The sequence below is a fragment of the Bos javanicus genome, chromosome X (assembly GCF_032452875.1).
Source record: "Bos javanicus breed banteng chromosome X, ARS-OSU_banteng_1.0, whole genome shotgun sequence".
NCBI classification, from domain to species: domain Eukaryota; kingdom Metazoa; phylum Chordata; class Mammalia; order Artiodactyla; family Bovidae; genus Bos; species Bos javanicus.
Genome location: NC_083897.1, coordinates 143,370,016 through 143,395,119, shown reverse-complemented (window position 1 = coordinate 143,395,119; position 25,104 = coordinate 143,370,016). Strand labels below are relative to the sequence as shown.

At 47.8% G+C, this 25,104-nt stretch overlaps 3 protein-coding genes across 12 annotated transcripts in view; 2 read left to right on the top strand and 1 right to left on the bottom strand.

The window, feature by feature from the left end:
* ARSH (arylsulfatase family member H) overlaps positions 1-25,104 on the top strand; it is a 52,352-nt gene that overhangs the window by 3,976 nt on the left and 23,272 nt on the right. The window lies entirely within an intron of this gene.
* On the bottom strand, positions 1,317-22,828 carry ARSL (arylsulfatase L). 9 transcript variants are annotated; one of them, XM_061408255.1, is made up of 12 exons: positions 22,458-22,828; positions 16,987-17,078; positions 14,800-14,843; positions 11,774-11,923; positions 10,466-10,587; positions 9,244-9,366; positions 6,828-7,254; positions 6,095-6,231; positions 5,156-5,290; positions 4,533-4,695; positions 2,281-2,402; positions 1,317-1,739 (listed from the first exon to the last, which is right to left on the bottom strand). In XM_061408255.1, the coding sequence occupies exons 3-12, from the start codon at positions 14,820-14,822 to the stop codon at positions 1,381-1,383; spliced, it is 1,761 nt and encodes a 586-aa protein (XP_061264239.1). In that variant the 5' UTR covers positions 14,823-14,843; positions 16,987-17,078; positions 22,458-22,828; the 3' UTR covers positions 1,317-1,380. The 9 variants fall into 9 exon arrangements, with proteins under 9 accessions (XP_061264239.1, XP_061264237.1, XP_061264244.1 ...); XM_061408253.1 differs by having other exon boundaries at positions 16,993-17,078; XM_061408260.1 differs by lacking the exon at positions 11,774-11,923 and having other exon boundaries at positions 16,993-17,078.
* LOC133242713 (uncharacterized) lies at positions 15,483-16,997 on the top strand. Its single transcript, XM_061408850.1, has 3 exons — positions 15,483-15,498; positions 15,728-15,828; positions 16,066-16,997. The coding sequence occupies exons 1-3, from the start codon at positions 15,483-15,485 to the stop codon at positions 16,567-16,569; spliced, it is 621 nt and encodes a 206-aa protein (XP_061264834.1). The 3' UTR covers positions 16,570-16,997.

Here is a 25,104-nt window from a genome sequence, read left to right as displayed (position 1 = left end):
TCGTGTCCAACTCTTTGCGACCCCGTGGACTGTAGCCCACCAGGCTCCTCTGTCTGTGGGATTCTCCAGGCAAGAATCCTGGAGTGGGTTGCCATTTCCTCCTCCAGGGGGTCTTCCTGACCCAGGCATCAGACCCAGGTTTCTGTTGAGTAGATAAGTTCATTTGTATATTTTAGCGTTGGAGTCTTAGACTTTATTGGAGAGTCATTACTTCCCAGTATTGTGTTGGGTTTTTGCCACACATCAACATGAGTCAGCCGTAGGTATACATATATCCCCTTCATCTTGAACTTCCCTCCCTATCCTACCCCCAGAGCGCCAGCTTTGGCTTCCTAGCGTCGTACAGCAAATTCCAACTGGCTCTCTACCTTACAAAGGATAGGACATATGTCTCAAGGCTACCCTATCCGTCCGTCCCACCCCGTCCTTCCCCCGCTGTGTCCGCAATTATGTCTTTTATGTCTCGTCTCCTTTGCGGCTCTGCCGTTAGGATCGTCAGGACCATCTTTCTAGATTCCACGTACGTGCATTCAGTTCAGTTCAGTCGCTCAGTCGTGTTCGAGTCTTTATGACCCTGTGGACAGCAGCACGCCAGGCCTCCTTGTCCATCACCAGCTCTGGAGTTTGCTCAAACTTATGTCCATTGAGTCGGTGATGCCATCCAACTATCTCATCCTCTGTCGTCCCCTTCTCCTATATACATTAATATACGATATTTGTCTTTCTCAATGTCAAAACAGAAAGACAAGTACTGGATTCTTTTTTTTTAATTGATTTATCTTTTTAATTGAAGGATAATTGCTTTACAGAGTTTGGTTGGCTTCTGCTAAACCTCAACATGAATCAGCCATAGGTATACATATGTCCCCTCCCTCTTGAACCTCCTTCCCATCTGCCTCCCCATCCCACCCGTCGAGGTTGTCACCGAGCCCGTTTGAGTTCCCTGAGTCATATGGCAAATTCCCATTGCTTATGTAATTTACATATGGTCGTGTAAGTTTCCAGGCTTCCCTGGTGGCTCAGCTGGTAAAGAATCCGCCTGCAACGCGGTTGGATCTCTGGGTCGGGAAGATCCCCTATAGGAGGGCTTGGCAACCCGCTCCTGTATTCTTGCCTGGAGAATCCCATGGACAGAGGAGCCTGGTGGGGCTACAGTCCATGGGGTCGCAAAGAGTCTGGCACGACGCAGCCGCAATGTGAATTTCCATGTTACTCTTCATATATCTCAGCCTTTCCTTCCCGCCACCCCACCGCCCTGCACCAACCCCAAGCCTGGATTCTAGGTGAAAGCATTCAAGCCCACACAGGCAGGCAACTTGACTTCACACCAATGTTTTATATTTGTTTGACCCCAGTGAGCCGGTTATCACAGGCGGGCTCCTACCGGGGGTCCGCGTCCCGATCGCACCAGCAGAAGGGAAACCGACCACAGCAGGGCTGCAGCCACGGCTTCCACGTGTTGTCCGCCGCGTCCAGCTGCAGCGGAACCGGGATGAGCGTCTGGCGATGGGCCGCCACGGCCCGGGCCACGGTCTCCACCACCTGGTGAAACGAGGGCTCCGTGTCCGGCGTGAGGGCGTGGGCCTCGGAAGGGTCTCGGGACAGGTCGAAGAGCAGCGGTGGGGCGTGGTGGGTCACCCTGTTCCCCGAGCAGGGGCACACTATCTGCCCGTAACAGGCGCCCGCGCCGTCTGGCTGGAAGATGGGGGTTGTGAAGTGGACTTTCCACACTGCGCCCCCTGGAGGAAGGGGGAGAATTAGTGAACTTAACTGAATCAGTGGATTCAATTAGTGGACTTACTGAAGGTTAAGGATGGATGGTGGCCAGTCTTCTGAGCATGTTTGGGGTGGATGGGACAGCTGTGGGCTTCCCTAGTGGCTCAGACAGTAAAAAATCTGGCTGCAACACGGGACACCCGTGTTCGATCCCTGGGTCGGAAAGATTCCCTGGAGGAGAAGGGCATGGCAACCCACTCCAGTATTCTTGCCCAGAGAATCCCATGGACAGAGGAGCCTGGCGGGGTTGGGGGGAGCTTCACAGTCCATGGGGTCACCAAAGAGTTTGACACGACTTAGTGACTCAACAACCACGAAACCATAGGCAAGCATTCCCATCCCACCAGGGCACGATGACTGACAGCTAAAGGATGCTCCTGGGATCGGAAGAAAAATACCACCAAGAAGGAAGTAAAGACAATCACGTGGAAATAAAAGAAAGGCGTGAGGCAGCAGAAAAGGAGAGCAGAGGCCAAGCCGGGCTCCCGCGTGCGGCGGACTCACGGTCACGCTGGTGCCACCGGGCGGCGTGCAGAAAGCTCTCGCAGTAGTGCATGAGGAACTCGTGGTCCGAGTGCCGCGCGGTCCCCTGGAGCAGGGCCAGCAGGTCCCGGCCGTCCACCACCCTGCAGGTGGGAGCGAGGGGCGCGGACTCAGGGCGGGGCCGCTGGGAGGTGGGCAAGACCCTTGAGCGAGCCCGCCGGCAACTGGTATACCATCCGCCTGCAGGCAGGACCTTTGTTTGGAAGAGCCTGGCGGGTCCCCGCCCCCTGCTGGGGGCTGACACAAAGGTCTGCCCAGCCTTATTCTGAATGCACGGATGCGCTAATGTCTGGGAAACAGCTGCTTGGTTTTATACAGATTGGACCTTTAACTCGTCACAGAATATGTGCTGTGCATCCATAAGACCTGGAATCATTCCATAAATATATATAATAAAATACGTATGCGTATATACAATATATATGGGGCTTCCCTGGTGGCTCAGCTGGTAAAGAATCCTCCTGCAGTGCAGGAGACCTGAGTTCGGTCCCTGGGCTGGGAAGATGCCCTGAAGAAGGGAAAGGCTACCCAGTGGCCTGGAGAATTCCATGGGCTGTATAGTCCATGGGGTCGCAAAGAGTCGGACACGACGGAGCGACTTGCACTTCACTCAAGATATATATGGGGCTTCCCAGCTGGTGCTCATGGTAAAGAACCTCCCTGCCAATGCAGGAGGAGCAGGTTCAATCCCTGGGTCAGGAAGATCCCTCGGAGAAGGGAATGGCAACCCACTCCAGTATCCTTGCCTGGGAAATCCTATGGACAGAGGAGCCTGGCGGGCTACAGTCCATGGGGTCCCAAAGAGTGGGACACAACTGAATGACTAACACACATACACACACTACATGTATGTATATGTACATATATGTACACACACTAACAACATATATTAGTACATAAAAACATACAATATATATCATATACACAAATATACATATATATTCTATAGGCCATATATAACACATTTACAAAATATATCAAGAAATTTACCTGTAAATGGCACAGACTATGACCCAGAAATTCAACTTGTAGGGATTTTTACTAAAAAGATAATTACGACAGACAGTAAAATGACAAAGCCAGGTTTTGCTTTTTTTTTTTTTTTAAGGAACAAGGCTAATGTCCACCTGTAAGAGGTTAGTTGAAAGAATACTGTAAAGCCTTTAAAATTTTTGTCCATGCATTAAGATGTCTAAATATACATAGATATGTACATGTATATCTATAGAGATATATTTAGACATATTTTATACAAATACGTAAATATATATATATATATATGAATAGCCCACTCCAGTTTTCTTGCCTGGAGACAGACACGAGCCTAGTGGGCTATAGTCCATAGCATCGCAAAGAGTCAGACACAATTGAAGGGACTTAGCATGCACACATATACAAGTATATAATATATATATCTAAGTATATTATATACATCTAAATACATATAGTATACAGGTATCATATAATATGGGGCTTCCTTGGTGGCTCAGACAGTAAAGACTCTGCCTGCAATGTAGGAGACTGGGGCTCGATCCGTGGGTTGGGAAGATCCCCTGGAGAAGGGCAAGGCAACCCACTCCAGTATTCCTACCCGGAAAATCCCATGGACAGAGGAGCCTGGCGGGGGACAGTACACGGGGTTGCAAAGAGTCAGACACGACTGGGAGACTAATCCTTTCACTTTCATCATATAAATTAATTATGTATTCATCTGTATGTTAGCAAGCTTAAATTATTTTCTTTTATTTTACTCCCAAATTTTCTATGATTTTGGGGGGTGCCATATTGTACTGCATGCAGGATCTTAGTTCCCTGACTAGGGATTGAACCCACAACCCCTGCATTGGAAGTACGGAGTCTCAACCACCAGACTTCCAGGGAAGTCTCTGTAATATTTAAAGTGGGAAAAAAAAAAAAAACGGAAACATCAAAAGTCCCCACCAGGCTACGTGAAAAGGACTCTTGTGACGAACTGTCAGTAAATGTACTGGAGCGTTTCAGGGACCATCGTCCTTATACTCAAAAGGCTCCACTTTTAACTCAGGAGAAGGACATGTGTCCTCCGTAAAGCAAATACTGGAGGCCCTGATGATGAATGCTTTTCCAGGTCCCGATCTCGTGGGTGTTTTAGGCCCGACGAAAGGGACGGTGATGTTTGATGCACATGTTGTCTCCAGGCAACACGGAGTTGCCTTCTCTGGGCCGGTCTTTACCTGTCCTGGGGCACCTGGCCGCCTGCGAGGTGCACCACGGTGGGGAAGATGTCCATCAGGCTGGTGGGCTCGTGGACCACGCGGCCGGCCGGCAGGACCCCGGGCCACCGGAATATCCCCGGGACCCGGATCCCGCCTTCCCAGCCGGCCATGCCTTTGCCTCCTGCGTTTAAACGTGAACAGGAAAGAATGCGATTCAAAATCAGGGGTTGCTTCCCTGGGTAACTAGACCCTTCTGTTCGTTGCAAATCACTCTTTCTGTCCCTCTCTGTTTAAGGACATGATGACATTTAGCTCCTACACGGTCAGATTTTATTTTCCTTATTAATCTGGGTGTGGGTTTTCTACCATACTGGGGTCAGGATGTGAATGTCTCGGGAGACATTATTCTGTCCACCACTCGGGGGTCAGTATATGGACGTCTCTGGGGACATCATTCTGTCTATCAACCACGTGTCTATAAAGGATGTGGACGTCTTTGGGGACATGATTCTGTCCACCATGGTGATCATTTGAGTTCTTCTGATTTTTATGACTTTGCTTTTGTAAACTCACCTTCCAGAGGAAGGGTTGAGAATTATTGGGACGAGATGAAGACACATCCGGGAATGCCTCAGTCTCACCTTTATATATCCCATTCCAGCCACCGTATTGGTTGTTTCCAAACCGAGCCTCTAAGGATCCCCCGTGATCCGATGTAAAGTAAACGAGGGTACTGTTGGTCAACCCTTCTGTATCCAAAGTCTCAAGGATCTGGCCTGCAAGGAACAGATGTGTCTGAGGCGGTCAAAACAGAAGACAGTCTTTCACCAAATTTTTGGACTGCTGCATGAAAAGGAGTCTTTAGTATGAAAGCATAGCGAGTGACCAGTAATAGAAGTGTGGTACTCTAGTCTCTGTAGTCAAAGCTGTGGTTTTTCCAGTAGTCATGTACAGACTTGAGACTTGGGCCATAAAGAAGGCTGAGCGCAAAAGAACGGATGCTTTCGAACTGTGGTGCTGGAGAAGATTCTCAGGGTTCTTTGGACTGCAAGGTCAAACCAGTCCATCCTAAAGGAAGCCAACCCTGAATATTCATTGGAAGGACTGATGCTAAAACTCCAGTCCTGTGGCCACCTGATGGGAAGAGCTGACTCACTGGAAAAGACTCTGATGCTGGGGAAAGATTGAAGGCAAAAGGAGAAAAGGGCAGCAAAGGATAAGATGATCAGGTATCATCACCAACTCATTGGGCATGAATTTGAGCAAACTCTAGGAGATGGTGACGGACAGAGGAGCCTGGAGTGATGCAGTCTGTGGGGTCGCAAAGAGTCGGACACGACTTGGAGACTGAACAATCAGAAAACATCTTTGATCTAAGAGTCATACATCTCTTTGTATATGCCCCATTCAGCCTCCAAAAAATTTCAGGAGCAGTACAAGGGTGCATGAGACATAGGACAATGTAGAGAACACTTAAAAGTGAGGGAAAAGAAGGTTATAGAGAAGAAAGGAGGGGGGGCAGAGGTGAGTATGAACCAGGCGTTAAAGTGTCCGCACAGCAACGAAGAAAAGCTACTCACCCACCATCCAGTCCATCTCTTCCGTGTTGTCCCCGTAAAGCCCGTGGGGACTCCTCCCGCGGAAGTTCTCCGTCGTGACCAGAGGGGTGTGGACGTGCAGAAAGGACACAAAAAGGAGGAAAGGTCCTTGCTTGTGTCTGAAAACCGATACAACACACCTGGCCTTATTTCTTGGCCACTTGTTTCAGGGGACCCAGTTGGGTTCCAGGGAATGTCACTCAGCCTCCATTTTACCAAAATGGTCTTTCTGAGCCAGAACGATTTCACCATGCGGGCTTCCCTGGTGGCTCAGTTGGTAAAGAATCTGCTTGCAACACAGGAGACCTGGGTTTGATGCCTGGGTGGGGAAGATCCCCTGGAGGAGGAAATGGCAACCCAGTCCAGTATTCTTGCCTGGAGAATCCCATAGATAAAGGAGCCTGGTGGGCTGTAGTCCATGAGGTTGTAAAGCATCAGATATGACTCAGCAACTACAGTTTCACTTTTTTTATACCTATTAACAAGAGGGGAAGGGGGCAGCAGAGGATGAGATGGTTGGATGGCATTGCCAACGTGATGGACGTGAGTTTGAGTAAGCTCCAGGAGTTGGTGATGGACAGGGAGGCCTGGTCTGATGCAGTCCATCGGGGCCCGAAGAGTCAGACATGACTGAGTGACCGAACAACAACCTACCCATTTTGGAAGAAGGAGACTCGGCATGCGTCTTCACCCTGAAGCGCCTTTCTGCACTCACCTTTTGACGAAGGATGAGACCTCCTGGAGCATGAGTGGCGTCGTCCTCTGAGAGCGCATGGGCTGCTCTGCAATGGAGTGATTCCGCATCAGAAAGCAGTCCGCGTGCATGATCAGGGCGCCCACCAAACAGGAAGTGGCGAAGAGCAGGAGGCACACGACGGCCAACCAGATGACCAGAGTCCAGGAGGCGCCCGGTATCAGGTGGGTGAGTTTCCCGATTGTGAGTGTGAGCGTGGCCAAGGCCACGAGCTGGAAGCAGACGTCGAGTCGACTCTCCAGGACCGCACGCTTCTCGGATAGTTCCCAGCGCTCACAGTCTGCCATCATGCTGAACGGCATTCCGTAGAAATGGTCGAAGCCGTGATTGAGCGGGTGGTGGCAGTGATCGTCGGGAGACGCACAGCTGAGACCCAAATGCCATTTTCCTGGAAAATAGGCAAAAAAAAAAAAAAAAAGTGTGCAGATGTGACAATGTTCCTTTCATCTTTTGGAGAGTGGGTATGACGTGCTTGCCACATCGTGGGATGAGGTCAGGATGCAGGCAGCTGGGCAGGGGAAAGTGTTTGCTGTTACTTCCCAAGGAACCTGGCCAGGTTGGGTCAAGGCAAGACGTTCCTGTGCCCGCATTTCTGGTGCCCGTTAAAGCTAATCACCATCTCCATCTTCCCAGAGTCTGATCGTCCTTTGAAACACTCATGAGTTGCCTGCATCTTGCTGTTTCTCAGTTGAGAACTCCATAACCAAGCCAGCAAAGGTCCATCTAGTCAAAGCTATGGTTTTTCCAGTGGTCATGTATGGATGTGAGAGTTGGACCAGAAAGAAAGCTGAGCATCAAAGAATTGATGCTTTTGAACTGCGGTGTTGAAGAAGGCTCTTGAGAACCCCTTGGACTGGATGGAGATCCAAGCAGTCCATCCTAAAGGAAATCAGTCCTGAATATTCATTAGAAGGACTGATGCTGAAGCTGAGGCTCCAATATTTTGGCCACCTGATGCAAAGAACGGACTCATTTGAAAAGACCCCTGATGCTGGAAAAGACTGAAGCCAGGAGAAGGGGGCAACAGAGGAGGAGATGGTTGGATGGCATCACCAACTCAATGGACACGAGTTTCAGCAAACTCTGGGAGATGATGAAGGGCAGGGAGGCCTGGTGTGCTGCAGTCCATGGGGTCTCGAAGAGTCGGACACGACTGAGTGACTGAGCAACAGCAACAGATTAGAACTCCATGTGGGCTTGAGTGGGAACCTTAGAGAGATTTTGCATGCTGTTGAAAATTTGTTACTGTCACATCTGTGATGCCTCCAATGCTGTCTTGCAGATGATTTGCAGTTATATTTTTATTTTTTTAGTTTTTATTTCATATTGGAGTATTATTAACAGAGTTCTGTTAGTTTCAGATGTAGAGCAAAGTGAATCAGTGATACATATGCACGTTCTCTCTTCTTTTTCAAAATTTTTCCTCACTTAGATTATTACAGACTATTGAGCAGAGTTCCCTGTGCTGGACAGCAGGTCCTTGCTGGTTCTCCATGTTAAACACAGCAGTGTGTCCATGTCCATCCCAGACTCCCTGACTATCCCTTCCCCCATCCTTCCCCCCGGGAACCATAAGGTTATTACAGAGTATTGAGCAGAGTTCCCTGTGCTGTCCAGCAGGTCCTTGCTGGTTCTCCTTGTTAAATACAGCAGTATGTCCATGTCCATCCCAAACTCCCTCTCTAACCCCGCCCAATTTCTAAGCTTTTAAATCATAACGTATCAGAAATTTGCATGAAATGGCAAATATCTCATTCAGCTGATATTTCTGGCACATCTACTTTGCATGAAGCAACCTGGGTAGCACCATTCCAGCACGCGTGGAGCTTTATGTCCAGTGAGAAATTCTACTGTGTTTCCCAACTATTTCATTTGCAAACTTTTTAGTTGAAGTGAAAGTGAAAGTCGCTCCGTCGTGTCCAACTCTTTGCGACCCCATGGACTATACAGTCCATGGAATCCCCCAGGCCAGAATACTGGAGTGGGTAGCCATTCCCTTCTCCAGGGGAATCTTCCCAACCCAGGGATCAAACCCAGGTCTCTCGCATTGCAGGCGGATTCTTTACCAGCTGAGCCACAAGTGAAGCCCAAGAATACTGGAGTGGGCAGCCTATCCCTTCTCCAGCGGATCTTCCTAACTCGGGATCGAACCGGGGTCTCCTGTATTGCAGGCGGATTCCTTACAACTGAGCTGTCAGGGAAGCCCATAGGTGAATTAAATGTCCCTATAAAAATAATGTGCCCAATACTGTTGGGCTCCTGACTATGGTTCTTTGGATCCTGCCAACAAAATTGGGATCGTCTAAACCGAGTCCAGTATAAAAGTCTTCAGAAGAAACAAATAGTAATGTGCTTAATCCTTAGAAAGTGTACATACCTATGAGTCCAGTGGTATAGCCTTTAGCTTTCAGTATTTTTGCAAAAGTTATTTCGCTGGGTGGAAGTCCTCCAGAGACCGCTGTCCACTGAAGAACACGGAGACCTTGACTGGAAACCATACCTTTGATGAAAGGTGTTCAGAGAGACGTTACAGTCAGACATCGAGTTGTATCATCACTGCTATTGTTAAGTGTTAGTCACGCAGTCCTGTCTGAGTCTTTGTGAGCCATGGAAGTAACACAGCAGGCTCCTCTGTCTATAGGATTTTCCAGGGAAGAATACTGGAGTGGGTAGTCAGTCCCTTCTCCAGGGGATCTTCCCTTCCCAGGGATGGAACGTGGGTCTCCTGCATTGCAGGCAGATTCTTTATGATCTGAGTCCCCTACTTAATATTTTCCTTTTACCTACTTGGCTGCGCTGGGTCTTAGGCGGGCCCACAGGATCTGTTAACTGTGTGTGTGAACTCCTAGTTTCTGCATGTGGGGGTCTCAGTTTTGTGAGCAAGGATTGAACTCAGGGCCCCTGCGTTGGGTGCACAGTCAGCCACTGCACCACCAGGGAAGTCTCTACCTTTATTATTTCAACTCAGAGTATTTGGTGGAAATCTCCACGACTCAATATGCGATGGAAAATTTAACCTTCCAACATGAGTTGACCTCCTGGGCTTTATTTCTCTGCATTTTCACCCAGTATAGTTTCTTTAAAAAAAAATTTTTTTTTTTTATGTCTGTTTTATTTTTTGGCTACTCTGGGTCTTCATGGCTGACTTTGGGCTTTTCTCTAGTTATGGCAACTTTGTCTTTAATGGAGACAACGGTTTCAGTTTGTGGGTGAAAGTCGCTCAGTCGTGTCCCAGTCTCTGTGACCACACGGACTGTAGAGTCCATGGGATTCTCCAGGCCAGAACTGCTGGAGTGGGTAGTCCTGCCCTTCTCCAGGGGAATCTCCCCAACCCAGGGACCGAACCCAGGTCTCTTGCATTGGAGGCAGATTCTTTACCGTCTGAGCCACCAGGAAAGCCCTTGAAATGTGTGGTTAAATATGGTTAAGATAGGATGTTGTATATTATGTGACTTTGACCACAATTAAATAAAAACATTAAAAAAAAAATACAGGGGGACTTGGAGCATTCTCCCGACCCTGTACCGAACAATTCATGCCTGAAGGGTTACAGAGAGCGTGTTCCTGTGCAGTGTGATTAGACAGACGGAAGGACCAACCTGATCGGAGTGGGTATCTGCCCGTTAAAAATGCCGCCCTACTTGGGGTGCACAAAGGGGCAGCGGCCAGATGCTGGGTGAGCCTCACGCCATCCGCCGCGAGGCGGTCGATGTTTGGAGTCCTGAGGAAGGAAACATTACCTCTCTTAATCCTCAGCAAACCAACACATGGCTTGTTTTCCTTTCCGTAAGGCAGAGTGACATCCTACTTGATAGAAAACCTGGCAATTACCAGTGAATAACTCCCTGATTTCCTGTGCGGGCTCATTCAATCATGTCCAACTCTTTGTGACCCCGGGGACTGTAGCCCGCCAGGAGATGACTGAAGCGACTTAGCATGATACTACGTATAAAATAGGTAACTAGTCAGAACCTACAGTACAGCATGGAGAACTCTGCTCAGTGCTCCAAGGTGACCTAAATGGGAAAGAAAATGCCAAAAGAGAGGGGATACAGGTATACATATGGTGATTCACTGTACAGCAGAAACTAATACAACATCGTAAAGCAACTATACTCCGTTGAAAATTAATAACAACAAAGAAAAAAACAGGGCTAAACTTCAAATGTCTTCTGAACCATCAAAGAAACATCAACTGCAAAACTGTTTATCAATGTTTGGCCACACCCTGCTACCCGCAGTGTCTTAGTTCCCAGAGCGGGAATCGAACCCAGGTCCCTTGCATTGGAAGGCAGAGTCTTAACCACTGGGCCACCAGGGAAATCCCATCCAACTGCATTGTTTATCAAAAGCTTCCACATTGTACTGCTGAGGCTGAGATGGACTCAACAGAACATCCAGAACTGAGAGTCCAGGGTGACTCCTCACTTAGGACTCTCAGTCTTTTTTAATTTAAATTTTTTTATATGGGTGTATCATTGATTCACCATATTACATTAGTCTCTGGTGTACAGTAGAGTGATTCAGCTATTTACACCTTTGAGCCGGCCTGAGTGCAGACGTGGGAAGAATGCAAGACTGAAGTGTTTTTAGTGGCTCAGTCGTGTCTGACTCTTTGCGACCCCACGGACTGTAGCCCACCAGGCTCCTCTGTCCATGGGATTCTCCAGGCAAGAATACTGGAGTGAGTTGCCAAGCCCTCCCCCCAGGGATCTTCCCGACACAGGGATCGAACCCGCATTTCCTGCATTGGCAGGCAAACTCCTTACCACTGAGCCACCTGGGAAGCCCCACACAATACAAAGAATGGATGTGACACAGCTCTGTTCAAGTTTGAATTGCCGACACCAAAGGTCAGATGGCTTATCGTGGACCTCTGCACCCATAAGCCGTTCTCCCGTCCTTGCCTGATGGTGGTGTTGCCATAGCAACCGACGTCTCCAATGCCGAGATCGTCCGCCATCAGAAGGAGGATGTTTGGCCGGGGACCAGGTGGAGGGCCGCAGGCTGAGGGTTTCGCAGCCAGAAGCACAGCGAGTGCGAGAGCCAGCCAGCTCCTGAAAGACAAGGACCAGACAAGGCTGCGTGCGGGGTTCCATCTAAGTACACAGCCTCTGTGAGCCGGAAAGCTGGGGGCACTCGTTCAGGGGACTCTGAGAGGGGCATCCCCTTACAGGAGAGTTTGAATACATCTCTTAGGCATTTGAATCCTTTTTCTTCTTTTTAAACCTGTATGTTATATTACATTAAATATAACATATTAATTAAATGTATATTATATATTATATATATATATATAATCATCCCATTTCAGAAGAGTTTGAATACAGCTCTTAGGCACTTGATTCTATTTTCTTCTTTTTAAAACTGTACATTACGTTAAATATATATTAATTAATTGTATATTATATTTTATTATATATAATATATATATTATCATCCCATTTCAGAAGAGTTTGAATACATCTCTCTGGCATTTGATTCTTTTTTCTTCTTTTTAAAAAATGCTATATTATATTAGATATAACATATATTAATTAAATATATATTCAGAGAAGGCAATGCCACCCCAGTCCAGTACTCTTGCCTGGAAAATCCCATGGACAGAGGAGCCTGGTAGGCTGCAGTCCATGGGGTCGGTAAGAGTCGGACACGACTGAGCGACTTCCCTTTCACTTTTCCCTTTCACGCATTGGAGAAGGAAATATTATACTTTCTTAAATATAATATATATATTATCATCCCATTTCAGAAGAGTTTGAATACATCTCTCAGGCATTCAATATTTTTTCTTCTTTTTTTAGTTAAATATATATTATATTAAATATAATATATATGCTATCATCCCATTTCAGATGAAAACATCTTTTAGGCATTTTCTTTTTGTTCAAAGCAACTCGTACTTTTTTTAGATATTAGCATTGAATTTCAGAAGAGGTTGGTTACGTGTCTTAAGCATTTGATTTTTCTTCTTTTTTTTTTTCTCTTTGCGACCCCATGGACTATACAGTTCATGGAATTCTCCAAGCCAGAATACTGGAGTGGGTAGCTGTTTCCTTCTCCAGGGGATCTTCCCAACCCAGGGATCGAACCCAGGTCTCCCGCATTGCAGGCAGATTCTTTACCCGCTGAGCCACAAGGGAAGCCCAAAAATACTGGAGTGGGTAGCTGTTCCCTTCTCCAGGGGCTCTTCCCGACCCAGGAATCGAACTGGGGTCTCCTGCATTGCAGCTGGATTCTTTACCAGCTGAGCCACCAGGGAAGCCCTAAATATATATTATATTAAATTATCATCCCATTTCAGAAGAGTTTGGATACATCTCTTAGGCATTTTCTTTTTTGTTAAAAGAAACTCATACTTTTTTTTTAATATCAGTTTCGAATTTCAGAAGAGCCTGAATACATGTCTTAAGCATTTGATTTTTCTTTTTTTTTAGTTAAAATGACTCACACTTTTTTTTTTTAATATTATCATCCCATTTCAGAAGAATTTGAATACATCCTTTAGGCATTTGATTTTTTTTTTCCTTTTTTAGTTTAAAAAAAACTCACACTTTGTTAATATTATGATCTCATTTCAGAAGAGCCTGAGTATACTGCTTAGGCATTTAATTTTTTTCTTTTTTAGTGAAAGACAACTCACACTTTTTTAAATGTATATTATCATCCCATTTCACAAGAGTTTGAATATATCTCTTAGGCATTTGACTTTTTTTTCCTTTCTTTCTTTTTTTTTTTTTTTTAGTTAAAAACAACTCACACTCTTAAAAAGAAAAATTATCATCCCATTTCATAAAAGTTTGCAAACCTCTCTTAGGCATTTTTTTCCTTTTTTTTTTTTTGAGTTAAAAACACTCATACTCTTTTTTATTTGTTTAAATATTATCAACCTATTTCAGATTTCAGATAGTTAAAAATAACTCACACACTTTAAAAATATATATTATCATCCCATTTCAGAAGAGTTTGAATACATCTCTTGTGGCTCAAATACATTCCCTTGTGACTCAGCTGGTAAAGAATCTGCCTGCAATTCCGGAGACCTGGGTTCGATCCCTGGGTTGGGAAGATCCCCTGGAGAAGGGAAAGGCCACCCACTCCAGTATTCTGGCCTGGAGAATTCCATGGACTGTATACTCCATGGGGTTGCAAAGAGTCGGACACGACTGAGCGACTTTCACTTTCACAGGCATTTGATTTTTTTTTTTTAGTTAAAACAACTCACACTTTTAAAATATACAGTATCAATACCATTTCAGAAGAGTTTGAATACATCTCATGTAGGCATTTGAATTTTTTGTTTTTGTCTTTTTTTTTTCTTCCCAGGCAGTCCAGCAGTTAAGATTTTGCCTTCCAATGCAGGGAGGACAGGTTTGATCCCTGATCGGGAAGCTAAGAAGGAAATGGCAACCCACTCCAGTGTTCTTGCCTGGAGAATCCCAGGGACGGTGGAGCCTGGTGGGCTGCCGTCCATGGGGTCGCACAGAGTCGGACACGACTGAAGTGACTCAGCAGCAGCAGCAGCCGGAAGCTGAGGTCCTACATGCCTGGGGGCCAAAAACCCAAAACATAAAGCAGAAGCAGTGCTGTCGTACATTTATTAACATGCACTCAGCTGCTCAGTCGCGTCTGACTCTTTGCAACCCGGGGACTGTAGCCCACCAGGCTCCTCTGCCCATGGGATTCTCCAGGCAGGAATACTGGAGTGGGTTGCCATGCCTCCAGGGGATCTTCCCCACCCAGGGATCAAACCCAGGTCTCCTGCATCGCAGGCAAATTCTTTACCATCTGAGCCCCCAGGGAACTCCAAGGGGCATTGATCAGTGACTAACTGAGAAAGACCACTTTACTATCAAGGGATTCTGAAAAACTGACCGGAAGAGACGCAGGGGCAGACAGAGAAGATGACCGATCGCCCACAGCCCTGTCTTACCAAGAGTGTTCCGGACGTAACATGGCCTCTCTTCCTTGTATTTCCTGTAAGAAATAAAGAGGTGTGTACTAACATGGGGAGTAGAAACAGAACTATTGATAATGCAGTATGTAATATAATAATAATGCTGTAAGTAATACAACGGCTCAGTGGTTAAAAAAATAAAAAAAGAAAGAAAGAATCTGCCTGCAATGCAGGGCATGTGGGTTCAATCCCTGGGTCGGGAAGATCCCCTGGAGGAGGAAAGAGTCGGACACGACTGAGCACACAGGCAGTCCTGTGAGGCCAGTCAGCTTCGGACACTAGTTGCCCTAAGGCAACGGGGGCAATCCTGTGAGGCAGAGCATAGGGCACTCTTGTATACTCAAGAGTTTCAACAACAAGAGGGAAAAATTTGATTCTCCCAATACCCTGCGAAAGTTACCAAAAACCCACAAAGGATGGCTTTTCCTGGAGTTTCCTAGCAATCGAGTAGTTAAGACTCTGTACTTCCAGTGCAAAGGGCGTGGGTTCAATTCGTGGTTGGAGAAACTAACATCCCGCATGCTGGCCAGTGTGGCCAAAACAAGAACAGCAACAAAAATAGCAAACAGGGGCTTCCTGGTGGCTCGGCGGTAAAGAATCCACCTGCCAAAGCAGGGGACGCCGGTTCCATCCCTGGGTTGGGAAGATCCCTCTTGCGGATGAACAGGGAAGCCTGTGAGTCACAAATACTGAAGTCTGTGAGCCCTAGAGCCTGTGATCTAGGATACGGCAAAGAAGACACAGCACAGCCATAAGTAGTAAAGCAATTAATCTGGAAACAAAGAACCAAAGCAGTGCTCTTCCCTACAGAAGAAGCTTTACAGACACTGGACCCTGTCTCCAGAATGCAGAACGTGGACTTCGTTAGATGTAGCTTAGGACAGAGGGGGTGATTGCTTTTGAGACCCCAAAACAAACCGCGTTTTCTCCCTTGCGGTGAAACTCCCCGAGGTGTTCTGGATTCAGGCGTGGCTGCTGGAAACCTGGTTCGGTCCAGATGGACCTTGAGGCTCACATATGGAGCCTCAAGGAAGCAAGGTTCTCCCTGGTGGCTCAGTAGTTAAAGAACCCACCTGGTAATGAGGAGACACAGGTTCGATCGCTGGGTCAGGAAGATCCCCTGGAGGAGGAAATGGCAACCATCTGCAGTCTTCTCGCCTGAAGAATCCCACAGACAGAGGAGCCTGGCCTGGCTACAGTCCACGAGGTCCCAGGCGTCGGACCTGACTCAGAGAGTGAACGACAACAGCTGGCAAAGCTGCGTTTCCCCCGAAGGTTCTAGAATCCTGGGACCTCACCCAGGTTGTGGTTTACCAGTCCTGTTTACACAAACTCCGGGACGAAGCGGATGTTCCAGTCCTGCGGCAGGCTGGTGGCGTGTTGTTTGACGAGGTCCTGGATGCCCTCGAGGTAGGTCCTTGGATCAGATGGGGCCAGTGTGCAAACAACGTGAGTGCTCACTCTGTCCTACTCCAGTCTCTGCAACCCCACAGACTGCAGCCCACCGAGCTCCTCCGTCCCCGGGATTCTCCAGGCAAGAATACTGCTCTGGGTGGCCGTGCCCTCCTCCAAGGGGATCTTCCCGACCCAGGGATTGAACCCAGGACGCCTGCGTCTCTTGCCCTGCAGGCAGGTTGGTTACCACTGAGCCTCCTGGCAAGCCTGTCCGAGCAATATCCTTGGGGCCAGACTGCAGGAAGTAGGCTAGAGTGGGTATGTCCTGGGTGGAACTCTCCTTCATCTTGACCAGGAAAAAATAAACCAGCTGGTTTGGGGTTTCTACCTTTTGTGTCTGAGTCCTGATGTGACTCGAAAAAAAAAAAAAAAGAATGTAAGGCCTTTCCCAGTGGCCCAGTCGTAAAGAATCCACCTGCCGGAGAGGGAGACACGGGTTCTCTAGTCCAGGAAGATCCCAGGTGCCGAGGAGCAGCAACTAACTGAGCTGGTGCTCTTGAGGCCACGAGCTGCAGCTGCAGAAGCTTGGAGCCCGTGCTGGGCAACAAGACAAACCACTGCAGTGAGAAGCCCGCAGACCACAGCTAGAGAGGAGCCCCTGCTCGGTGGCACTAGAGAAAACTCCTTGAGCAGTAATGAAGACCCATCACAGTCCAATCAATAAATAACATTTTCAAAAAAAAAAAAAAAAAGTATACAAACGTGTACCCCCACCTCCGGTGGTCCAGTGGTTAGGATTCCATGCTGCTAATTCTGGGTCCAGTTTCAATCCCTGGTCAGGGACCGAAGATCCTGGGAGACTTGAGGTGTGAGCAAAAAAAAAAAAAGAAAAAGAGAGGAAAAAAAAAAAGTAGAACACGTGTTTATCAAGAACGTGATAATTAATATTTTGGGCTTTTCTGCCAAGGTGGTCTTGTCGCTGCCACTTCTTTCTGCTGTTGCAGCGGGACGTGGCCCTCGACCATCCAGACAGCTGAGCTTGTCCGTCAATAAAACTGGATTTCCAAAGACAGGCTGAGTTGGTGGAAGGCACCAGAGGTTTCTGATCCCTGACATAAAGGAAGCAGGATAAAGGAAGATGCAAAATGAAGTGATAAGACATCGATACGACATGATCTCTAATACATATTTTTTATTTTTAATTCTGGTGAAAGTGAAAGTCGCTCAGTCGTGTCCGACTCTTTGCGACCCCATGGACTATACATAAGTCCCTGGAATTCTCCAGGCCAGAACACTTTAGTGGGTAGGCTTTCCCTTCTCCAGGGGAATCTTCCCAATCCAGAGATAGAACCCAGGTCTCCCGCATTGCTGGCGGATTCTTTAGCAGCTGAGATACCAGGGAAGCCCAAGAATACTGGAGTAGGTAGCTTATCCCTTCTCCAGGTCATCTTCCCACCCCAGGGATCGAACCCAGGTCTCCTGCATTGCAGGTGGATTATTTACCAGCTGAGCCATCAGGGAAGCCCTGATTGCCTTTGAATTGTGGTAAACACACACTAATTAAAAATAAAAAAGATTTGTATGGAAGAGCATGTCATATCAATATGAAATCCCTTCCCAGGAGGCACTAGTAGTAAAGAAACCGCCTGCCAATGCAGGAGACCTGAGTTCCATCCCTGGCTCTGGACGATCCCCTGGAGGAGGAAACGGCAACCCTCTCCAGGATTCTTGCCTGCAGAATCCCACGGACAAGAGGAGCCTGGCGGGGCTACAGTGCATGAAGTTGGAAAAAGAGTCGGACAGGACCTGGAGACTAAACAGCAAGAAGCAGACATCTCAGAATTTCCCGTCTCCATCGTTACACGCAGAGCACCGTGGCAGTGAGCACAACTATACACCCTTGTGCAGACGTCCCCACTGCCCACATTCGGAACTAGTTCATCTCCGCAGACCGAGACTCTGTCCCCATTAACCACCCTCTTGCCCACCCTGCTCCCCCAGCCCACGGAGCCCACCCTCCTGCTTTCTGTCTCCATGAATCGGACGAGTCTAGGCTGCTTATATCCATGCTGCTGCTGCTGCTAAGTCGCTTCAGTCGTGTCCGACTCTGTGCGACCCCATAGACGGCAGCCCACCGGGCTTCCCCGTCCCTGGGATTCTCCAGGCAAGAACACTGGAGTGGGTTGCCATTTCCTTCTCCAAAGCATGAAGGTGAAAAATGAAAGTGAAGTTGCTCAGCTGTGTCCGACTCTTTGAGACCCCATGGACTGCAGCCCACCAGGCTCCTCCGTCCATGGGATTTTCCAGGCAAGAGTACTGGACTGTACAATATTTGTCCTTTCCTGTCCAGCGTATCTCACATAGCCAAATGTCCTCATGGTTCGCCCACGTTGTAGCCTGCGTCAGAATCCCGCGACATGGCTAAATGGTATTCGGTTCTGTGGATGGACCACGTCATCTACATATGCAATATTTTGTTATTGCTTAGTTGCTCAGTCGTGTCCCACACTTTGCGACCCTGTAGGGGCCGAAGCCTGCTAAGCTCCTCTGCGCATGGGATTCTCCAGGCAAGAATCCTAGAGTGGGTTGCCATTTCTTTCTCCAGGGGATCTTCCAGACCCAGGGATCAAACCTGGGTCTCCTGCATTGGCAGGTGGATTCTTTACCGCTGAGCCACCAGGGAAGCCCATATATCCAGTATTTTTTTTTTTTTTAATGAAAAAGGTTTCATGGAAACTTATTTACTATATGTAACATAGACAACCAACGGGAATTTGCTGTATGGCTCAGGAAACTCAAACAGGGGCTCTGTGTTCAACCTAGAGGGCTGGGATGGGGAGGGAGATAGGAGGGAGTTTCAAAAGGGAGGGGACATATGTATACCTATGCCTGATTCATGTTGAGGTTTGACAGAAAACAGCAAATTTCTGTAAAGCAATCATTCTTCAATAAAAAATAAATTAAAAAAAAGAGAGACAGCGTCAGGATAGCACGTGGTATGCTACTATCTGTAGCAAACAACAGTAAGAAAAGGGAAGTGTTGCATTGGTAGCTCAGTCGTGTCTGACTCTTTGCGACCCTGTGGACTGTAGCCCACCAGGCTCCCCTGTCCCTGGGATTCTCCAGGCAAGAACACTGGAGTGGGTTGCCACTTCCTCTTCCGTGAAAAGGGAGGAACACGTTTATTTGTTTGTCCACAACCTAATCTGGTGACAAGAGATGCTTTGTACAGATGAGTGGCAATCATGTCCCTTGGTGCGAGGATCACTCCTTGGGCTAACCTTCTACTTCTTTCCCTGGATACCCAATAAAGACGGAGTGTCACCAAGTGACTGGGTGACATTATGTGCAATGAAAATGCTGGTCCCTGGCAGCCTCTTTGTGGCCATGAGGAACCATAAAGCCACGCTGCTAAGTCACGTCAGTCATGTCCAACTCTGTGTGACCCCACAGACGGCAGCCCACCAGGCTCCCCCGTCCCTGGGATTCTCCAGGCAAGAACACTGGAGAGGGTTGCCATTTCCTTCTCCAATGCACGAAAGTGAAAAGTGAAAGTGAAGTCGCCCAGTCAACTCTTAGCGACCCCATGGACTGCAGCCCACCAGGCTCCTCCATCCATGCGACCCTCCAGGCAAGAGGACTGGAGTGGGGTGCCACTGCCTTCTCCGATAAAGACATGAGGGAAGCCCAATTTTGGCTCTTGGGGGAGTCAGTGACCCTTGACATGGCATGGCTTTTGCAGTGACCCTGAGCTCTGCTTATGAGTGGACAGATTGGCTTATGTGGCCTGTGTGGTGGGGTGGGCTTCTGAGCTGGGGGCATCGTCCTTCTCCCAGCTGAGCTGTCCCGGGGGGAACCGGAAGATGTTTACGGAGGCAACCTCACACTTTGTAGGTGAATACATTCCAGAGGTAATACCAGGGTCAAAGTTATTAAGCGACTAGACCTTAATTGTTCTGAACACACAAAAAACCATGGAGACTATGCTACGCTAGGGCAGTGTTGGCTCACACTATCGCTGTTGACGCAAACATAGTGCAACACAGATCAGAGCAGATCAGTCGATCAGTCGTGTCCGACTCTTTGCGACCCCATGAATTGCAGCACGCCAGGCCTCCTTGTCCATCACCAACTCCCGGAGACTCACGTCCATCAAGTCAGTGACGCCATCAAGTCATCTCATCCTCTGTCGTCCCCTTCTCCTCCTGCCCCCAATCCCTCCCAGCATCAGAGTCTTTTCCAGTGAGTCAACTCTTTGCATGAGGTGGCCAAAGTACTGGACTTTCAGCTTTAGCAGCATTCCTTCTAAAGAAATCCCAGGGCTGATCTCCTTCAGAATGGACTGGTTGGATCTCCTTGCAGTCCAAGGGACTCTCAAGAGTCTTCTCCAACACCACAGTTCAAAAGCATCAAATCTTCGGCGCTCAGCCTTCTTCACAGTCCAACTCTCACATCCATACATGACCACAGGAAAAACCATAGCTTTGACTAGACGAACCTTTGTTGGCAAAGTAATGTCTCTGCTTTTGAATATGCTATCTAGGTTGGTCATAACTTTCCTTCCAAGGAGTAAGCGTCTTTTAATTTCATGGCTGCAGTCACCATCTGCAGTGATTTTGGAGCCCAGAAAAATAAAGTCTGACACTGTTTCCACTGTTTCCCCATCTATTTCCCATGAAGTGGTGGGACCGGATGCCACGATCTTTGTTTTCTGAATGTTGGGCTTTAAGCCAACTTTTACACTCTCCACTTTCACTTTCATCAAGAGGCTTTTGAGTTCCTCTTCACTTTCTGCCATAAGGGTGGTGTCATCTGCATATCTGAGGTTATTGATATTTCTCCCAGCAATATTGATTCCAGTTTGTGTTTCTTCCAGTCCAGCGTTTCTCATGATGTACTCTGCATATAAGTTAAATAAGCAGGGTGACAATATACAGCCTTGACGAACTCCTTTTCCTATTTGGAACCAGTCTGTTGTTCCATGTCCAGTTCTAACTGTTGCTTCCTGACCTGCATACCAATTTCTCAAGAGGCAGATCAGGTGGTCTGGTATTCCCATCTCTTTCAGAATTTTCCACAGTTTATTGTGATCCACACAGTCAAAGGCTTTGGCATAGTCAATAAAGCAGAAATAGATGTTTTCCTGGAACTCTCTTGCTTTTTCCATGATCCAGTGGATGTTGGTAATTTGATCTCTGGTTCCTCTGCCTTTTCTAAAACCAGCTTGAACATCAGGAAGTTCATGGTTCACATATTGCTGAAGCCTGGCTTGGAGAATTTTGAGCAATACTTTACTAGCATGTAAGATGAGTGCAATTGTGCAGTAGTTTGAGCATTCTTTGGCATTGCCTTTCTTTGGCACTGGAATGAAAACTGACCTTTTCCAGTCCTGTGGCCACTCCTGAGTTTTCCAAATGTGCTGGCATATTGAGTGCAGCACTTTCACAGCATCATCTTTCAGGATTTGGAATAGCTCAACTGGAATTCCATCACCTCCACTAGCTTTTGCGTGTATCAAACTGTCCCCTTTGTACACGGCAGACTCTCACAATGTTATCTGCTATTTATATCTCCATTAAAAAAAAAAGATACAGAAAAAGAGAAAGACAGCCCTTCAGTGAAGTAATACCTATAATTTAGCCTTTGATGCGCTTCCAGGGCAGAAGGAATTGCAAGCCCCTGGCTTTCTGGCCACCCTCCAGACCCCGGGCAGCACGCTTCGCTTCTCCACTACGCTCCGGGCTCCGTTCCCAGACCCGCTTGGGTTTTGAATCTCAGCATCTCTTCAGTGCTCAGTCCCCTGTGCTCCGAAATCTCTTAGCATCTGAGATCTACTCTGCAGAGCATTCCTCTGTTCTCGACCCCGTGGACTGTAGCCCACCAGACTCCTCTGCCCATGGAGTTCTCCAGGCAATGATTCTGGACTGGGTTGCCATGCCCTCCTCCAGGGGATCTTCCCGACCCAGGGATCTAACCCAGGTCTGGCAGAATCTTTACCGTCTGAGCCACCAGGGAAGCCCTCTCTTTCGCTATTTAATTCTGCAGTCCTTCCAGAAACCCCGCCTGGAGGCAACATCTGACATGGATATCTTTGTTTTCTTTTTTCTTTTTTTTTTTAAGAAAATTTGCCTGCCAAGTACAGCCAGACTCCGGAGGGGTGCCAGGCAGCCACGTGTGGGCTGAGGGTCACCAGCCTGGCTGGCTGCTGCTTGGAGAACAAATTAAGAAAAGCGGGTTACCTGCAAGACAGTCTCGGAGCCCGGGCAGCCGAGGTCAGCGGGCAGCGGGGACGTGATCTCAGGCTCTGACCCCGGGAAGTCCGTGCGGTCCACGCATGTGCGGCTGATTCACTCTCCGGAGTAACAGTAGTCCCGCCTCAACCAAGTTAGGCTGTGCGCGGACTCAGCAAATCTTACGCTCTGCAAAATAGCACAGAAGATCAGTCGGGAGGGCCTGTCGTCCGTCCTTTTTTTTTTTTTTTTTGCCTGTCGAACAGAAAATCTTCTGTGCTCCTTGAGAAGATGGTAACGCTTGCCAAGGGATCTCCGACAGCTGCAAACACTGAGCCTTTTCATTCACAAGTAGGGCTGGACCGCGTCTGGCACACCGCTCAAGACACAGGGGGCGTTTGCTGGGCCCTGTCCCAAAGCAGGGAGGCGGTTGCCTTGAAAATGCCCCCTTGCACAAGTCCTGAAATGTCGTGTGCTTTCCCTCAAGACAGAGGACGGCTCCAAGGAGGCTTTAACTCCTTCTGTGCGTGCGAACAACGCTTGATCACCTGCAACGAAAACGTTGTTGCTGAGCCCTGAAACACGTGGGGATTCTGGGCCTCCGGACAAGAGGATCTCAATTCCCGGGGGCAGTGATGAGGCTTGATCGCTCAGAGCTTTTCTTTGTCAAAGGTTTATTTAAGTATACAAGAGACAGACAAAGCTTCTGTCACAGACATCAGAAAGGGGCAGAAGGAGTGCCCCTACCCTTTGCTGGTTTTTAGCAAGCCATTCTATGTCTCTTAGAAAGCTATTAATCAGATAAGAGAGACACCTCAAAGCTGAAGAGGAGTTTCATCACACCGCTCTCCCACAATATGCATTTTTGAGATAGCTTAGCACAGGGTGTGGTATCCCTTAGCCACAAAACAATTGACACCAGAACTGGTTTGTTGAGCTATTATCAGCCCAAGGTTTGAGAAAAGAAAAAAAAAAGTCTTAGGTGGAATCATTTTGAAGAAAGGCAAATCTCAAAGCAAAGGCATAGTTTCATTCGAATATCTTAAGAAAAACATTTCCATAAGAAAAATGCATTGCTTAGCTCAAGGTTGGAGAAAAGTTCCGGTGGAACCAGGTGTCGGCATGGCAACAGAGAATTTTAAGAGAAACCTCCTTTTAATTTTGTATAGACAAGGAAGAAAAAATCTGACACTTGAACTTTGTCTCCTCCTGCCCCTTAAGGGAGAGATAAAAAGTGTCTGACACTTGCAGCCTATTTCCTCCCTTTGGAGACCCCTGGCCTGTTACCCTCTCAATAGCATGACCATCTGTGTAAACTGCTTTTCAGCATCATGCCTTTTTTTTTTTTTCCTTTTCTGTTGGCTAGGGGAAACATTTTTCCATACGGTGGCAGAACATCCATTTCTTTTTTTAAATTAATTTTTATTGGAGTAGAGTTGCTTGACCACTCGGGGTTAGTTTCTGCTCTACAGCAAAGTGAATCACTTATTTTGTTGCTGTTCAGACGCTCAGTCATGTCCCGACTCTTTGTGACCCCATGGACTGCAGCCCACCAGGCTCCCCTGTCCATGGGGATTCTCCAGGCAAGAATACTGGCGCGGATAGCCCTTCCCTTCTCCAGGGGATCCTCTGACCCAGGGATCGAACCCGCCTCTCTTATGTTGCCTGCACTGGCGGGCAGGTTCTTTACCACGAATGCTGCCTGGGAAGCCCAATGTCACTGTTCTCACACCCCAGAATGGGTGAAAACTGGGACGATTGGGGATTGAAATTCCTTATAGCTGGTTGGTCCGCTTTGGTCACAGATTTCTGGAACCAAAAACAAAAAACAACCCCACAATCTGGAAAAGGTGGGGTCACGACAAGAATAGACATGCCCTGAGTTGCTCATTCAAACCCCTGGATCAGCCTTTCTCCTGACCTTTCTGGAAGGTGTCGGCAGAGAGTTTAGGCAGAAATAGATGGTGACTGCCACCTGGCTGCCAAGTGCAGTAAAACGCACGTTAAATTCAGAGATAGCAACACGCAGGATGCTGCGAGTAAAATCTCTTGTGCTGACGGCTGTCTTCGCACTCTGCTGATTACCGTCTGAGCCACCAGGAAAGTCCTGATTGTGGACATACCCGTTTTTAATTCCGATGAGGCAAAACCTACCTATTTCCCCTTTCTTGTGTTGTTTGCGCTTTCAAAGTCATAGATAGTTCCGTTCAGTCGCTCAGTCGAGTCTGACTCTGTGACGCCATGGCCTGCAGCACGCCAGGCCTCCCTGTCCATCACCAACTCCTGGAGTTCACCCAAACTCATGTCTATCGAGTCAGTGATGCCATCCAACCATCTCATCCTCTGTCATCCCCTTCTACTCCAGCCTCCAATCTTTCCCAGCATCAGATCCCAGCAACAAGTCAATTCTTTGCATCAGGTGGCCAAAGGATTGGAGTTTCAGCTTCAGCATCAGTCCTTCCAATGAATATTCAGGCTTGATGTTATAGCTAGGGAATCACCGAATCGAAAGTCATGAAGATTTAACCCTCTGTTTTCTTGTAAGAGTTTTGTATATTGAAGGCTCAGATGCTAAAGAATCTGCCTGCAATGCACGAGACCTGGGTTCAATCCCTGGGTCAGGAAGATCCCCTGGAGAAGGAAATGGCAACCCACT

Bases quoted from the DNA above. Each gene is read 5' to 3' on its own strand.
- ARSL (XM_061408255.1), bottom strand. From the start codon at position 14,822: ATGTTACGTCCGGAACACTCTTG. The intron at 7,255-9,243 runs GTATGTACACTT...CCTATTTTCCAG, and splicing joins CTATACCACTGGACTCATAG to GAAAATGGCATTTGGGTCTC. The intron at 4,696-5,155 runs GTGAGACTGAGG...GTTTAAACGCAG, and splicing joins CTGGAATGGGATATATAAAG to GAGGCAAAGGCATGGCCGGC.
- LOC133242713 (XM_061408850.1), top strand. The intron at 15,829-16,065 runs TGAGGCTCACAT...AGAGAGTGAACG, and splicing joins GGTTCGGTCCAGATGGACCT to ACAACAGCTGGCAAAGCTGC.